This window comes from Macadamia integrifolia, chromosome 6, assembly GCF_013358625.1.
Source record: "Macadamia integrifolia cultivar HAES 741 chromosome 6, SCU_Mint_v3, whole genome shotgun sequence".
In the NCBI taxonomy this organism is placed as follows: domain Eukaryota; kingdom Viridiplantae; phylum Streptophyta; class Magnoliopsida; order Proteales; family Proteaceae; genus Macadamia; species Macadamia integrifolia.
Window position 1 is genome coordinate 38094284 of NC_056562.1, and position 17040 is coordinate 38111323.

General features: G+C 37.2%; 1 protein-coding gene across 2 annotated transcripts; it reads left to right on the top strand.

Moving 5' to 3' along the window:
- Nucleotides 1-315: 315 nt before the first annotated feature.
- Nucleotides 316-16750, top strand: LOC122082377. Of its 2 annotated transcripts, none has more exons than XM_042649887.1 (14): nt 316-574; nt 1127-1291; nt 2075-2173; nt 2738-2869; nt 2993-3061; nt 3617-3713; nt 3819-3921; nt 4639-4849; nt 8563-8676; nt 10246-10377; nt 10567-10647; nt 10877-10993; nt 11355-11459; nt 16345-16750. In XM_042649887.1, exons 1-13 carry the CDS (start codon nt 473-475, stop codon nt 11439-11441), a joined length of 1509 nt encoding a protein of 502 aa, XP_042505821.1. In that variant the 5' UTR covers nt 316-472; the 3' UTR covers nt 11442-11459; nt 16345-16750. The 2 variants fall into 2 exon arrangements, with proteins under 2 accessions (XP_042505821.1, XP_042505822.1); XM_042649888.1 differs by having other exon boundaries at nt 16387-16750.
- Nucleotides 16751-17040: the final 290 nt, after the last annotated feature.

A 17040-nucleotide genomic window follows, 5' to 3' on the forward strand; every position in this document is an offset into this window, starting at 1 on the left:
AAACAGAATTGAAGATGTTTGATAGTCATGTTTTTAGAAGTCGATAGTAACCAACGAAAAAAATGACCACGAGTGTTTCCAGAAACGACAAAGGGTTGTTTCTTGAACCATAAATAAGTAGAAATTTTAATTTATATTTATGAAAACAAATGAAACGAAAGAGTTTTATTAAACATTTTTTATTCTCTATATGTCATTTTTAACGCGTTTCTTAAAACGTTATCATACGGGCCTGGCACTGGGTCTCCGAACCGGCACTGGTTGTCTGATAACGATATTTTGTTTTAGGTCAATCATGTGCATTTTATTTATTTACTTTTTGTTTTTCTCTGGTTCGGAAACCAGAAATGAAGTCGAGAAGAACGAAAAACGAAAATTCAGACACCGCAGATTCTCGTTCTACTTCTTCTTCTCTCTCCGATTCTATGTAAACATTTTAGAGGATAGATTATAGAAGGAAAGAAAAGCGAGGATGACAAGTCGTTCTCGCTTGCATTCGATCGTTTCGTCTATTGTTTCAATATATCCTCACGAGATCTCTTCATTGCTCCACGCCTCTTCATGCTTTTTCTTTGTAAGTTTTCTCTGATCTGCTCTGATCTAGACCTAAATGTATGACCATCGTCGTAGCTCCAATTCTTTTTATCCATGAAGTTGAACTTTTCAGCGAAATTTACTCTTTAAAGCTTCTCATTTTAAAGTTTTGAGTCCTTGCTCTGATTCTAAGGTTTGTCTGTTTGTAAGAGTCCGTTAAGAGAAGCTGTTGTGAATTGCGAGTTAAGGAATACTTTTGGTGATTTGTGTTCCTAAGTGGATTCAGTTATCGTGCTTTATAGTTGGAATGCTGATAGGGCAGGTAATAGACAGTATTTTGGCACTGCAGAAAGTCATACTTCATTGCTTTTATCATTCACATAATTTTGGTGATGCAACACTCCACATAGTTTTCCAATTAGTGCTGAATGGTATGATATTGGTATTGACATCCCCTACTTGCGCAAAGAATTTCTCTTTTCATGGCTGACAAATTAATAAGTAATAGTTTTACATATCTAATATGGGATGTCATTAATTTCTTCTTTGAGATAGGTGATTATCTAATTTTGTTTTTGTTTTTCATATGCAGATTTTAAGTGCGTACTTCGTTGTTCTTCCTTTACGTGATGATGGTGCCATATCTTTAGGTATAAAAAATCTCCCAGGGCTGTTCATTGGATCATTAGTCCTCACATTGGTCTCTGCCCCTATTTCGACAGTCATCTTCTCTTTGCCCTATCTTTCCAAAGAGAAAGTATGTCATTTCTCCTTTCTTTCTTTTGTTTGATTTGGCGGGCCTGATTCTTTAGATGGATTAATTATGAATTTAAACCAGGACATTGGAATTTGTATATTTTATTTATTTTGCTATTTTTTTAATGCCTTTTGGTTGATATTTTCCATACTGTAAATATTTGACAGAGAAGAATCAAGTCTTACATAGACAACTGATTAAAACTGGTAGAAAAGTGGTACTGTTTGTGCTTAAGATCTTGTTAGTGATTTTTAATGGAAGAATCCCATGCTCAGCATTTTCTATAAGAGTCCCAATCTTGTTCCAGTTTAGCATATTATTAAGGATCTCCTGATCTGTGTCAATGTAAATGCACACTGTTGTGGTTGTGGTTACAATGTTGTTATCTAAAACTTTGTGGCACAGATGGTCTCCTTGCATTGTTAGAATGCTGTAAATTGTAAGATGTTGGACCATGCATAGTAGCGATTTCGTTTTGAAGTTGGTATTGATGAGTTTCTAGCATGTAAATTTTTTTAAGGCAAGGTTCGCCCTCTTGAGAGAACTAGAAGGACATGCTCGATACTCTATTTGCATAAACTATTGTTAATGTAGTTGATTCTGGAGGATTGAATTGATGTGATATCCTATTTGAAGTCATATGAGTGTTATCAGTACAGCTACTTTCCATCACATAAAATCTTGGTTGTCTCTGTTATCTGTGTAACATTGTCTCTGAAGATTAGTGCTGTACATCGGTTTTATGTTAAATACCATTTTGTGATCGGTGTCTGTTGATTTCAGGCTTTGGTTTTGATACACAGGTTTTTTAGTGTTACCCTTGTTATATTCTTCGCTCTATGGTATTCTTCCTCGGCTAAGTCTTTCTCTTCTGATTCCAAGGTAAGATAGGAGATTAAGGATATATGAATTAAATACGAATATAATATTCTTATGGCCAAAGTGTAAAATGGATGCGTATTGTGCTTGCAATAGCACAGTGACAGCCTGGTTTTAGGCCACATGGAGGGATGATGTGGCTGAGCTAAATTGTTGGATAGATAGGGAGGTTGCTCCCTAGTCCCTAGTTCGATCACATGTTAAATTTCTGTGGGTTCAACCATATGACCCATCTTGTATAGGACTTGTCTCATTTTTTTAGCCATACAAACATTCTTGCCTTGTTATTGACTTTTCAAGCATTTCTAGAGCTTCATTTTTCCACGTGGCAATTCCATTTGTGTTCTAAATTTGAATAGTAGTATAGGAGGGTGGGGCCTACATGTGCACCAACTCTCGGAGCCAGGAAGTCTGCCAGGTGGTAGTTTCAAACAGTCTGTTGTGCTAGGCTTGGCGCGACACCCATTGTGCTTCCATTGGTTCCATTGGTGCCACATGCTTATTCCTATTAAGACATATACCTGATTTTTTTCCTTAGTTTGTAGTTAATTTGTGTGACATGTCCAGGTTTCAGTTCCTCACCCCACTTTTAAAGAGGATCTCAAGGTTGAAGAAAACCATGGAAGTCCTGCTATTTCTGATGGTTGGGGTAACCATGGGTGGTTTTACATTTCAGTCAGAACTGGCTTCTTCCTTTGGGTATGACATTATCGGTTCTTTGTTGGTGGCTGATTAGCTAAACGTTTTTCCTATGAGATGTTATTGTGTAAATCTTTTCGTTGGATTTGATTTTCTGATTTGAATTCTGTTTGTTTTCTGAAGGTGGCGCTGCTTAATCTTATTACTATTTCTTCAACTTGGGCTAGAGTAATTGATGTTCTGGACAATGAGGTATGCTGCCATTTATGTTTTAATAATGGATATGGGGGCAAATGGGCAGCCAAGAGGCATAATATAGATAAGCTGAGTGTAGTAGAGATGAGGATGTTGAGATGGATGTGCGGCAAAACTAGGAGGGATAAAGTAATGAATGATCATATTAGAGCTGATTTGGGGGTTTCCCTGATTCAGGACAAGTTTCGAGAATGTCATTTGAGGTGGCATGGCCATGTTCAATGGAGGCCTTTGGGTGCTCTATAAGGAGTGAGTAGATCTAGATGGAAGGAGTTAAAAGATATAGGGGCAGGCCTAAAATGACCATAGGAGAAGTAGTGAGGAAAGACATTTAGAGTTTAGGTCTTCACTCTAGTATGACCTCAAATACAGCTGTTTGGAGGGCAAGGACCCATGCACCAGACCACATTTAGCTAGGATATTTCTGAAGTGTTGCTGTGTTCCTTTCTCTTTTTTTTCCTCGGATCCATGTAACCGACCATTTAGTTGGGAAATGGCTGAGTTGTTGTTGAATCTTGTGCCTGGCCTTGACTAATGTCAATGTGTATTCAGTCAGGTTCAAGACTGTTTGGGTTCATTGGTGCTGGTGCTACGCTTGGACAACTTTTTGGTTCATTATTTGCTGCTGCCATGACTTGGATGGGACCCTGTACGTATGCATTCTCTTCTGAGATGTGGTTTGTGATACCTTGTTCCTCCTGGTTCTACTTCACCTTATTGCAATAACTGATATTAAAAAAATGGTTCCCTTTAGTTTTACTACTCTTTGCTGCTCTCTTGATGGAACTTGCTGCACAGTCATCAAAAGGCATCAATCAGGGTTTACCACATGACTCTGAAGAACTGTCTTCTTTGAGGTCAGTTGAATCTCTTAGATTGTTACAACCTCAAATGTGTTGCCATTATTATAAGGTCAGACCATTGGCTGATCGATTTTGGAGGGTCTATTATTTCTGCTTATTCCATTTAACAAATTGTGGTTTGAACTTTCTGTAGATTCAACTGACTGGAACATGGATATAAGTTTGCTTCATTGTACTATTCACCTACTTATTGTTGATAAATGTCTGGATATGGAGCCTTTGAAATAATAATTATGATAACATTAGTTTCGGTAAACAGAGGAGAACAGGATTAGGCATTAGATTAATGATTAGACTCTAGGACTAGGTACTTCAAGGAGATAACGTTGAAAGTTCTTTTCTAATGAGCACATCACGGTATTTGGTCTCCATTCAAAGTAGGATATGGAATGTTTTTACATGCTTAAGCTTCTAAGGTTACATAATCTTATGTAAGTTATAATCCATGTGTAACAATTGTACAAATGTGGAAGCAGTGACCCTTCTTTTCCTTGGAACTTTAAGTCTCTTTCTGTCTCTGTGATGCCTCTTGAGTCTAGATAAGCTGCTTAAAAACTTGGTGGCATTATGTTTGAACTTCACTGCCATATGTAGTGTATACAGTCTCCTCCTGGTGTTGTAGATTATCATTGTAACTTCTGTATAGTGGTTCATACAAGTTAAATTCATGCTGCTTGATCATTTATTTGCTTTGGTTATTTCTGTTCATAGAGAAGGGGATCTGGATCAACATGTTGAAACTGATGAACAAATTAGGCCTGCTCTGGCAGGATCTTCGCCCAAGTCATCTAACTCCTTGGGGAATCCTCGGCTTTGGGTTATATTAGATGGGCTTCGACTGATAATGTCATCAAGTTACCTCCTTTCCATATCTTTGTTCCTATGGCTTGGTGCAGTTGTCTCTTCCTTCTTTTATTTTCAGGTATAGTGCTTCTCTTTTTAAAGATAATTGTATTTGTGTTTTTAATTCATTTGTATATATATATATATATATATATAATTTCTCTGTCTTTATTCCCCCATGTAATATAATGTTTGTTTGTATGTTTCCAAAATGTTCTGTTATGTGGGACTTTCAAAAGGAAAACTTGAAATATGAACTTCTCCATCTGTAATAAACTATTCATCTTGGAAGAATTAATATTTCATATTTTTTCTTGCTTGAAAAGAACTCTAGCATTGTAGTCTCAATTTACAAAAGTAAAGGTGATACGCATAGTTGCAATAACTATTGAGGCATAAAACTGATGAGCAATACTATGAAGTTATGGGAGAAGATTATAGAAACCCACTTGAGAAAGGAAACTACTATATCAGAGAACCAATTTGGTTTTATGCCAGGAAGATCTGTGATGGATGCTATTTTCTTACTAAGGAGGCTCATGGAAAGATGTAGAGAGGGTAAGAAGGATCTCAATACGGTCTTTATTGACCTAGAGAAAGCCTACGACAAGTTCCCTAGAGATTTAATTTGGCATATTCTAGAGAAGAGAAGGGTTTCAATTATGTGGACATAACTAAAAATATGTATGATGATGTAACGATTAACTTAAGAACGGTGGAGGGCCAAGGTAGTGAATTCTCAATTATGCTTATCGCTGATGATATTGTTTTGGTGGACGAGAGAAAAAGCTGGGATTAATGCCAAGTTAGATCTATGGAGAACAACCTAGGAATCAAAAAGTTTTAAGATTAGTAGATCAAAGATTGAGTATATGGTGTGTAACTTTAATGACACTAGGACAACTACTGAGGAACGATTTTCTCGTAGCTTATCATGTATCGGAGCTACAGCCTACAACAAACTCAGTTTGAGTGCGGTTATTCTTTACTTTGTCCTCTCATTTCCATTCGACGTAGTTTATTTATATGACATTACGTAACTATCCAAACATTCCACACCATACATCATAGCTGGTCATATGACAGTTCCATAAAATTTTCCTTTTTCGTCCATCACACAACATTGGACGCACCTCTCTGCTTCAACCAACCTATTTTAATTCTCTGAGCCACTTGGATGGTTAAGAAACATTATATGAATAAACTAAGTGTAGCAGAAATGAGAATGTTGTGACGGATGTTGCAAAACTAGGAAGGACAAAATAAAGAATAACCACGTTCGAGCTGAGTTATGTGTAGCTCCGATACATGATAAGCTGCGAGAGTTGTTTGAGGTGGCATGACCATGTTTAATGGAGGCCTTTGGGTTCTCAAGTCTAAAGGAGTGATTTGATTCGTATTGAAAGATCTAAAAGAGCCATGAGCATGTCTAAAATAACCCTAGGAGAGGTGGTGGGGATTGGGGAAAGACATAGCCTATACCTTCTACTACATATGACTTCGAATAGAGCCGATGGAGGGAAAGGATCCATGTAGCTATCTCCATTTAGTTGGGATAATGCTTTGTTGTTGTATTCTTATAATACATAAAAAGCGAAGATATTTTTTTGCTCATATTTGATAGTGGTTTCCCAATTACAATTGGGTTACATCAAGGATCAACTTTAAACTCTTATTTGTTTGCACTTATCATGAACGATTTAACTAGGAACATTCAAGATAAGGTTCTGTGGTGTATGTTTTTTGCTGACGATGTTTTGGTGGATGAGACAAAAGCTAGGATTAATGCTAAGTTTGAGTTATAGAGATCAAACTTGGAATCAAGAGGTTTTAAGATAAAAAAAAATGAAGACGGAGTATATGGTGTTTAACTTTAGTTACATTAAGACAGATAATGAAATGGTAAAAATTGGAGAGAGAGAGAGAGAGAGAGAGAGTGAGAGAGAGAGAGAGAGAGAGAGACCGCAAAGTGATTAATTTAGATATCTGGGATCAGCCATAAATAAAAAAGTGATATCGATGATAATGTTTCACAGAGAATTAAAGTCAGATGGATGAAGTGGAGAGGTGCGTTTGGAATGTTGTGTGATCGATGTAGTCCTTTAAAGCTTAAAGGAAAATTCTATAGGACAGTCGTCCGATTGGCTATGATTTATGGAGCAGAATGTTGGGCAATTAAGAAATGTCATATAGATAAGCTAAGTGTAGCAGAGATGTGGATGTTGAGATGGCTATGCAACTAACTGGGAAGGATAAAATAAGGAATGACCAGATTAGAGCTGATTTGGGAGTTGCCCTAATTCATGTTAAGCTTCGAGAAAGTTGTTTGAGATGGCATGGCCATGTTCAACGGAGGTCTTGGGATGCACCGGTATGGAGGAGAATCTGATTCGGATTGAAGTAGCTAAAAGATCTGGGGGGCAAGCCTAAAATGACCATAAGAGAAGTAGTGAGGAAAAACATGGATTGTTTAGGTTTTGTCTCGAGTATGACCGTGAATAGAGCTGATCGCAGGGCAATGATCCATGTAGCCAACCCCATTTAGGTGGGGTTTTACTGAGTTATTGTTGTGTTGTTGTGCCCCTTTCTTTTATAATATTTGTTTTTCCCCCCATCTTTGTATAGATCCTTGTAGCCGACCCCATCTAGTTGGGATATGGTTGAGTTGTATATTTCTAAACACTACCCCACCCCCACCCCCCCCCCCCCCCCCCAAAAAAAAAAAAAAAAAAAAAAGGGGGGGGGGTCATGATTCGTGATTGTCGTTGCCTTTGCATGTTTTTTTTAATCTATATTGCCCATTTTTGGACAAACCTTAGATCAGTTTTCTTTTTCTCTGGCAAAATTCACAGAGAACCTTGGCCAGGAAGTGTGATTGAGCCTGCTTTTTGGCAAAATGGGATCCTTTGATGCAGTCATGTCTTCGTTTTATGCTATCAAACTCAGAGAGGTATTCGGTCTTTGTTTTACCAGGGGCATTTGCGGGGTTGTAGGTAACAAGCATAAAGCTATTTTTATTAGAAGAGGATGGGACAATGTAAGATAAGAATGGGGTATCTTGAGATTTCCCTCAACTAAGAAAGAATTCGTGTTAAAAGATATACTATGAGTAGTAGTGAAGAAAAAAAATTCCTGGTTTCTTTCCTCACTAGGATTGGAGAGTTGTTTGCCAGCTGCTGAGGTTGCAGAGATAGGCTAATAAATTAAAGAAGGGGGGTGGGATTGAAACAGGCTGAAGATATTCTTAAATTATTCTAATACCTTATAACTGAAACTCTTTATATTTGTTATGATGGTTATATTTGACCCTGTTATGTGAGTAAAGTCACCAAGCTTTGTGATCTGTGACATGAGAAAAGCATAAAAAAGTGAAGAGGAGGTTTTTGAAATCTTCTGCAATTCACCCACCTTTTGAAAACTTGTAACTATTTCATTTGTCTTTTACTTAATGTATTGGACTTTTGTAACTTCAACAGATCTAGATGCAGGCCAGAAAATTGCAGATTCAATTAAAGAGCCTTCAATGTATCATTTTTGGGTACCCATGTCAAATATGAAAATGCATATTTGACTAATATTTGGCACCCAAAATCCTCCTCTACTTGGCACCCACGTCAAACACTAGCTTTTGTGTTTGCATTTATGAGATTTTTTTTATTGATTCTTTCTTATTTGATATTTAGAGTACTATGCCCTATTTAATTATTTGGAATTAATTTGGAGGTTTCTATTTCTGGACATCTCAGGCACTAGACCGTAACTAACTTTTTGTCCTGACAATTTTCAACACAGAAAATAAGTGTAATTGCCATTACTGTTGCTAGCCCTCTTGGCCGAAGAAGGTTGTTTGCTCAGATCAACAGCTTCGTTGCTGTTTTTATCCTTGCTGGACAACTCACTGTAACAGTATGTTTTCTTAATTCTTACTGCACAACTTGCTTGGTTGGGATTACTTTCTTCTTTTTGAATAATTGATGCCTGCCCATACCTTTGGTTTACATGTGCCCCTTGGCTAAGAAGCCCAAAATAAAATTTTGATCACCTCTAGGTACTCTTAGTTTGCAATAGAAGTTATTTGGGAATTAATTTGAAGTCCTGACTATGAAGAACTTCAATAGATAATACATGTTCCTCAGATTAGGCATTCTTTCTTAACCCTTACCCCAACTTCTCAATTTGTAGTCGAAAGGAATTTGACTTACAAAATGATAACAAATTAGAGTTATTTTGGGAGGAAAGGAACAGCCGGCTTTTCCAAAACAAGAAATCATATGTTGGGACGTAATTGATAAAATCAGTTTCTTTAGTCCTTTCTTTCATGTTCAGAAACTTGCCTGTTTTGCCTTTGATAGTGTCATAGTGCCATCAGAGAGGTTTTTCAGTTGGCCACATGTTGAAACTAAGATTGCATGAATCCAATGTGATTACGAATTTTATGCCTACATGCTAGCTGAGTATAAATCTGTGATGGGATTCATGGGTCACTGTTGAGGAATCCACGGGTTTGTAAATACTGTGTACTCTTCGATTGAAGCTTAATGAATTATCTTTTGCTACTGTATGAAGTACGTTTTTTAATTTGTAGGTAGGTCTATCTTTTCTTATTTTGTTTGTCTTTTATTTTTCTGTGATTCTTCTGCTGAAAAATCCTTCCATATGTCTATACTAGGATCTATTTTCCATCTCAAAAGCACATATTAACATTTCAAAATTCTAACCTCCAGAAGCCCCAACTGACTTGCAGGAAGCAAATCCTGTTTCTTCTGTTTTCATTTTTTCTGTCTTAAATTGGTTTTCACCAATAATGCCACGTAAAACAGTAATAATTTTTTTTTCCAGCTATTCTTTGTTGCCAAAACTATCTTTTCATGACTTCTGCTCATTGCATCCCTGATCCACCACTGTATGAGTAGCATTTCCTGCTTCGGTTTGAGCAGCATCTTGTGCCATTAAATCCATAAATCCACAAGCACTGGTGGAGGACAAGAATCACCTGACCTCCTACATCTGTAACAGTCACAATGGTATTGTTGAAACTTGCTTGAACATGAATAACTCCCTTTGGTATTCTGCCTCCATTTCTTATGTGAATCTGATGATGATGTATCAATCATAATCCAATGATTATATTGGTATCAAGCATGTAGAACATAATTAAATCAAGGTAGTCCATGTTAAGAAGTTGACCAAAGTCATCTTTACACAAAATTGAGTGCCTATTGTATGTGATACAGATGTCTGTGTTAGTTCAATACTGTTAAGAACTGAACTTGAGTTCTGTGATTTATTTGGGGTTGATTACATCCATAGTCTTCCTTGCATTAGTATGAATAGTGACAATTATTCCATTTCATTTGGTCAGTGAAATCTAATTTTGGAGGATGAAGTTGTTTCTCTTTGGCAAACACCTAATATTTATTTTTCTGGCTTATTTATGTAATTGTAATTTTCTTTTCTAATATCAACCTAGTACAGGGACGTATTCTTACAATTGCTGGGGTTACTGTGGCTATTTGCTTGGCTCCGTTCATTGCGTTCTTAAATATGGTTGCTATTACTATATGGCCCACCTGGTTTGTGGTGGCTGTCTCTGAGACCCTGCGGAAGGTTTGACCGTACTAACCTTGGTTCAGTATTTTCAGAGACATTTTCATTTCATTTTTTCCTCATATATTATTAGTAGGTGGTTCTCAAGGGAATTTTGTATAGATTTTCTCTCTTCTTTCATGTTCTGTTCATGAAAATTCAACTGGTAAATGAGTGTGTATACCCAGTGTGATTTTTATTGTGTTGCAGGTGGTTATGTATGTGGTAACCAGACCCGGAAGAGAACTCCTATTTACTGTTGTCTCACGGGAAGAGAAGTATAAAGCCAAGGTAATATCCTAAGAATCAATTCTTCCTTTTCATTGTCTACCGTATGGATGTCGAATGCAGGGTAGTTTCTGCTGAATTAGGCTGTGGCCATTTTTGGCATAGAAGAGGACATCTTGTATCCAAAGTTCAGATTTCAGCTTTAGGAAAATTTTCACTCCATAACATAATGAGACCTTAATATCTAAGACACATATAGCATGTATTGAAGCTAAATATTATGGTGCTGCAGGTATGCATAGATGTAATTGTTCAAAGACTGGGAGATGCAACAGCAGCAGGGATGTACAAATTCCTTTTTGGCACTCTAAATCAGGGAACGTCAACTGTTTCCCTTTACGCTTTGCCTGTATGTATGATTATACCATGATTTGTTCTTCAAAAAATCTGGGTTGTCAATAATATTTTTGTTACCTATATTATGGCTTTACTTGTCTAATTCCTTATCTGAAGTTCGAATTCACCGCAATTTGCATCACTCCTTTTCCCTGTTATTGTAATCACCATTAAAGTTGGGTGCATCTAACAACCTCACTCATTAATGAAAAACCAGCAGTCTTGGATTCTCTTATCATGTTATCTGCATCGATATGATTTGTCAGCTTTGTTATTATTCTGATAGGTCAACTTTGTATAAGCTGAAACGTGGAGAATTATATTATATTTCATGGAAGGTGATGTATCAGTTTCTGCTGCTCTTTTAATTTCAGGTGTGTTTCTTGTGGGTAGTTACAGCCTTCCATTTGGGACGTCGCCAAGAGCACCTGGCCAAGATCCATGGTGCCTCTACACCCTGATAATTTTTTTGCAGGATGGTAAGGTTTGACAGGCTGCTTATCAGATATGTAAATGGACCTATTATTTCTTTTAAGAGTCTAATCCATTTTTTTAAAGAAAATGTTGCAGTAAAAGTTAGGTTCCTTATAGATCACATCTTAACATTCAAACTTCTCCCACAATATGGTTAGGGTAATTGTAGCTCTATGATTTCCTTATCAAACCAATTATATGAATAGGAAAAAGTATTTTACGGTATTCTGTTAATTTTAGTAATTGTACTAGCACATCCAGTATATTTACATAAATACCCTTTGACATCTCTTTTTACACTCGGATTAGTTCAGCTGATCTAGTTAGTTCACCCATGGATGATCTGATCACTTATTTTATGGATAATTTCACTGGCTCTAATGCCCAGTGACTTGTTGTCTGGCACTTTTACATGGATGCTTTGGGTAGGATTCTGCTGAGGGGATGATGGGCCAAGTAAGAATCATTAATATGAGTGTCATTCTCGAGATATTTGTGTGCATTATGGGTAATAATAGATTCTAGAAGATGGCAGGTGGTATTGATCTGGTAACAGTTGAATGAAAGTATCAATGGGGAAAAAGAAAAAGAAAAAGAAAAAGAAAAAGAAAAAGAAAAACTAAACTAAAAACGGTAACAGTCGAATGAGCATATTGGGTATTTGTATCAACATGTAGGTTCATGGGCTTCTGAGGGCTTCCAATATGACAGTTTACATCTCAGTAGCTGATGCTTGATATCTGCCACTTGGCAGCTTAGAGTTGAGATTGTGTGGACATGTCCATCATGCCATCCGTGACCATGGTATAAAAGTCTTGATATATATTGGGTATAGCGGCCCGATGCCTAATGGGATTGGACCTTTCGGATCTGGGACAGAGAAAAAATATCTTGGGTCAGCTTGACCTGTATCGATGAGACAAGTTGAGATGAGTCCATATGATCTGAGACACCTCGATGAAGTCAAGATGCCTCAGTTGCAGCAGCGCTGTAGCCACAACAGCAGAAGAAGCACCGTAGCAACAGCAACTACCGTCTCACCACCGCCACAGCAGCATCTGCCGGCCTAGCAACAGGAACTCACTGGCTGCAGCGGGGTGGTAGCAGCGACAGCAGCAGTTTTGGTAGATAAACCATCAACAGATCCATGTTCCTCCTCCTACCCCCTCTTTTATATTTTAGGAGATAAACCTATGGTCTGTCCACCCATGAAAGCTTCCATGCACTGACCAACTAATGCGCCACATGGAAGGATGATTTGGTAAATCCAATCGTGAATAGGAAGGACATGGCCTAGATTGGTTACTCGGAATTTTCACAACAAAACTCAATTACTTAGGGCCCGTTTGATAACGTTTCTGCCATTTTTGTTTCAAGAAACGGTAGAAACATAAATTTCTGTTTCTAGAAACAGAAATGGAATTGAAGTTGTTTGATAAGTCTTGTTTCTGGAAGTCGATAGGAACCAGAAAAAGAATGGCCACGAGTCGTTTCCAGAAATGGCGAAATCATACGGGCCCTTAGTTACCCATGTATTCACAGAAATCCATTTATTTTTCAAAATGAAATGAATCTTCAAAGCTTTATATTGTTACATGGGCAACTATAATTGAGTTCAAAATTGATAGATAATAAAGATATCATGAGGGCATACTTGTACCCAAAATTTGTGCCCTAATTGCGTTGCCACGTGGCAAATGTTGGGTCGAACCACCTATTGCTCTATGATTGGACCTAATTGCTACTTTTTTATGACGTATTATGCTTCAAAACAATATTTTGCATGTATCCTAAGCATATCTTTGCGTTTCTTAAGCATTTTGATATGTATCTTTAATCTTGCATCTTCTTCTTCTTCTTCTTCTTCTTCTTCTTCTTTTATTTTATTTATTTATTTATTTATTTTTTAATATAGGTATATCTTGCATCTTTTAGCATCTTTCTATTGTGTCTCTTAAAATCCATCCTCCTTGACTGATACTGATACTTTACACCTTGGCCGTGATTCATGTTTCAACCCATAAGTGATGCACTAATGTGGCACAATCAATTGATCAATTTTGGTGAATATTTGGAAATGTGTTCTGGGTATAGGTATCCTAGAACCCACCTCTCATTTATGTAAGGGAAAGTGTTTTTTGGGCAGCTCTTGATAGTTTGGACCCTTTGTTTTGGTGCATTGTACTCTTCTTCATTCTGTTAATTGAGTGAAAAAAGAAATGAAAACCCCAAACCATTCCTCCTCCCCTTGCGCCCCCTTCCTTCATGGTATGCTCCCATCGTCCTGCAAGACACCCTAAGGGGGGAAGAGGTCCCTCTTTCAGTGCACTTCCTCTGTTCTTTCTTTGATTGTGGCTGATTCATGAGCCTCACTGAAAGAAGAAAAATAATTATAGGCTAAAATTTCAATCCTCTCTCCTCTGTTATTTGATTGTGGCTGATTCAAGGTGCTACACTGAAAGAAAAAAAAAAAAAATAGTTATAGGCTAAACCTCAACCCACTCTCTGCTGCTCCCCACTGTTTCCTGTACTTCGTCCAAGCAAAAAGCAGAGGGAGGGGTTGGTCTCAGTCCTTGTTTTCAACTTTTAACGTGCTCGAACTTGTCCTGTCTATGGTCCTCAACCTTGTCATTTCTTTTTTTTTTTTTTTTTTTGGGGGTGGGGGGTGGTGTGTGGGGTGTGGGTGCTACTCCAAGGGCCACTAGGCCAGCCAAGGCCCACTGAGGGGCCACAGAGAGACCCACAGAGAGGCCTGAACAAGGGGCCAGCAAGGGGGGCCTAGGGGGCCAAAATTATTGCAGTACTGCAACTACTACTATTTTTTCTAGGTTTGGGGGGGGGGGTAGTAAGGTCGAACCAACGACCTCCCTGGATTTACGCTACTACCCAACCACCTAGCTGCTTGCCACTGAGCTAGAAGCTCAACCCAACCTCTCGTCATTTCATAGATTGTCCATCATGTTAGGTTCATTTTCCATTCCTTTCTTTCAATTTTATGTTCACAACCTTTTTTTTTTTCCTGCTACTCTTTTGGCATTGGCTACAATTCTACTGTCAAAGGAGGTAGAAGGGGAAGTGAAGGGAGAAAGTGGAATCAGCTCTCTTCTTCTTTTCTGCCAAACGGACAAAAATACTGTTGCCTGACGGGGAGAAGGAATGGAGGGACGAGGAAAGGAAGTGAGTGAGAGGAACATAATGGTTGATGCTCCTTGGTGGTGGAAGAGGAATGGTTTCATTTTTCCTTTTATATAAAAAATTATTGCATATGTATGGTATGCGTTCACTATGCAACAAGATGTACATCAACTAATGAACAGAATAGTAGCATGCGGACTGATTTTATCAAAAGAAGCTTCACAACTTAATAAAAATATATAATAGTTGAATACTTAATCCTATTATTACATTCCATAAGATTATCATTAAGTACATCAATGCATCAATGTCATATCATCTCATAAAACATAAAAAAGCACTGTATCATCTATTATAGAACCATGAAAATCTCACAAAATGTATCACCTGTTATACAACACATGGAATCCTTCATAAGCCAGAAGAATACGTTTTGACTTGATCCCGTGAGTTTTATTTTATTTTATTTTTATTTTTATTTTTATTTTTATTTAACTTTTCTGTAGATCTTGAATGTTTATGGAGTTTGATTTATTTTTTTCAATTCCTGTAACTGTATTAGATACCATCATCATATGGAAATTAGTAGATCACTGCATGTATTTGAAAGCATATAACATGACTTACAGGATAACATCACTACAGAGAATAACAGCACAAGGCAATTAATCAAAGATACAACTTAAGCCCAAGGATAATGAGGCCCAAATAACAGAAAAAACTTATACTTAAATGAATTCTTGAATATTTTATAGATTAGAAACTGGACAGATGCCATTAAGATAATGGGGCCCACATAACAGAAAACTTATACTTAAATGAATTCTTGAACATTTTATAGAATAGAAACTGGGAAGATGCCATTAAGTTGGGATAAGGCTGAGTTTGTTGTTTGTTGTTTGTTGTTGTTTTAAAGGGGAAGACACCAAGGAATTTCAGACTTAGTAAATAGCAGAAAAACAGCAGAAAATAAGGAATATTATAATAGAAACAGAGTAATAGTAAAGAGAACTGAAATGGAATTTTAGTGACCTGATGTGTCAAAAGTTCTGGAACAAAACAAAACAAATCTGTGTAGTGAGTGGTAGCAGAACCTGTAACAGATAGATAAAGAAGAGACAGAGGAAAAAGAAAAGAAATTGATGGGAGAAGACTGAGGTAGAAATAAAAGAAACAAGAGAAAGATCCAAGAGAGAAACCATATCCGAGAGAGATGGAACACGGCCACAAACAATCAAAGAGATGGGAAAACACCCCTGTAAACCAGTAGCAACAATAGCTTGTAGGAGGATTGAAAGAATGGAAGAGGGTTTGCTCTTTATAGTGGCAGAACCATAGCGTAAGGGTATCAATTTAGAATCGGAACCGAAAACTAGAATCAAAACCGTGCATTTAAAACAAACCGAATTGAATAGAAAAATTTGGTTGGGGTTTGGCTTTGAAAAGTGAAATTTCATTTGAATCAGTTTTGGTTTTAGACAAAAAACTGAACAAAACCAAATAAAGTGTAAGCCGAATGAAACCGAACTGAACAAAACCTAAACCCATACTGAACCTCCTACAATCCTGTGTTTGTTGATTTGTGTGAAATTACCTAAACCCCTACAATCCTGTGTTTGTTGATTTATGTGAAATGACCTACTATGGGTTTCTTTGTTGCGTTGTGTAAAAAGGGTCGAAAGTTACAATATTTGACATTGTGGGACTATTTTTATGAGGTTGTAATTTCCTTACCAAATTTATTTGTTTTAACAGGTTATTTTACTTAAACCTAATTATTGAGACTACACGAAACAGATACCGATAATGAAGGAATCGAAAAAAACCGAACTGTTCAGTTTGGATTTGAGGCTATGAAAGTTGTTCGGTTTGTAAATGTTGTATTTGTAACCGAACCGATTGACACCCTTACCATAGGGACAAAGGGAGGCTTGGAGGACCTATTTTTACACTTTTACTTCGGCGATTAGTGATCTGTCAATTGCAACGAAGGAGAGCTCAGTTTGAAGGAATCGAAGAAGGGTTTGCAGTGGCGGAGAAATGAAGGGATGATTGGACGAAGGCCAAAGGGTTTTTGGTAGTTTTAAATAAATGGTAAAGTATGTACATTATGCATTTAACATGGGATGGTATAAAATGCATATATTTTTCTGACTCTTTAGAAATATGCGGATAAATATATATATATATATATATATTTTTTTTTTTAATCTAAAAGTAGGGAAATGCTTATAATTCAGCTATTAAATGTGAAGTTACCAACCATAGGCAGAGGACTTGCACCTCCATCTTCCATTTGATGATATGGGCCAATAGAAACAAATGCTCCACAAAGACAGTTAGGAGCACGGATTGAAAAATCGAGTTCGGATTGGCTGAATCAACAGTTTGAATCGGGTTTGGCCGAGGCTGATCTGAATCGGTTGATCCATATGCGAAATCTAAGATTAG

Excerpts from the sequence above, each read along its gene's own strand:
- LOC122082377 (XM_042649887.1), top strand. The coding sequence starts at position 473 with ATGACAAGTCGTTCTCGCTTGCATTCGATCGTTTCGTCTATTGTTTCA. Across the intron at positions 1,292-2,074 it reads CCTATCTTTCCAAAGAGAAA|GCTTTGGTTTTGATACACAG; the intron begins GTATGTCATTTC and ends TGTTGATTTCAG. Across the intron at positions 3,062-3,616 it reads TTGATGTTCTGGACAATGAG|TCAGGTTCAAGACTGTTTGG; the intron begins GTATGCTGCCAT and ends ATGTGTATTCAG.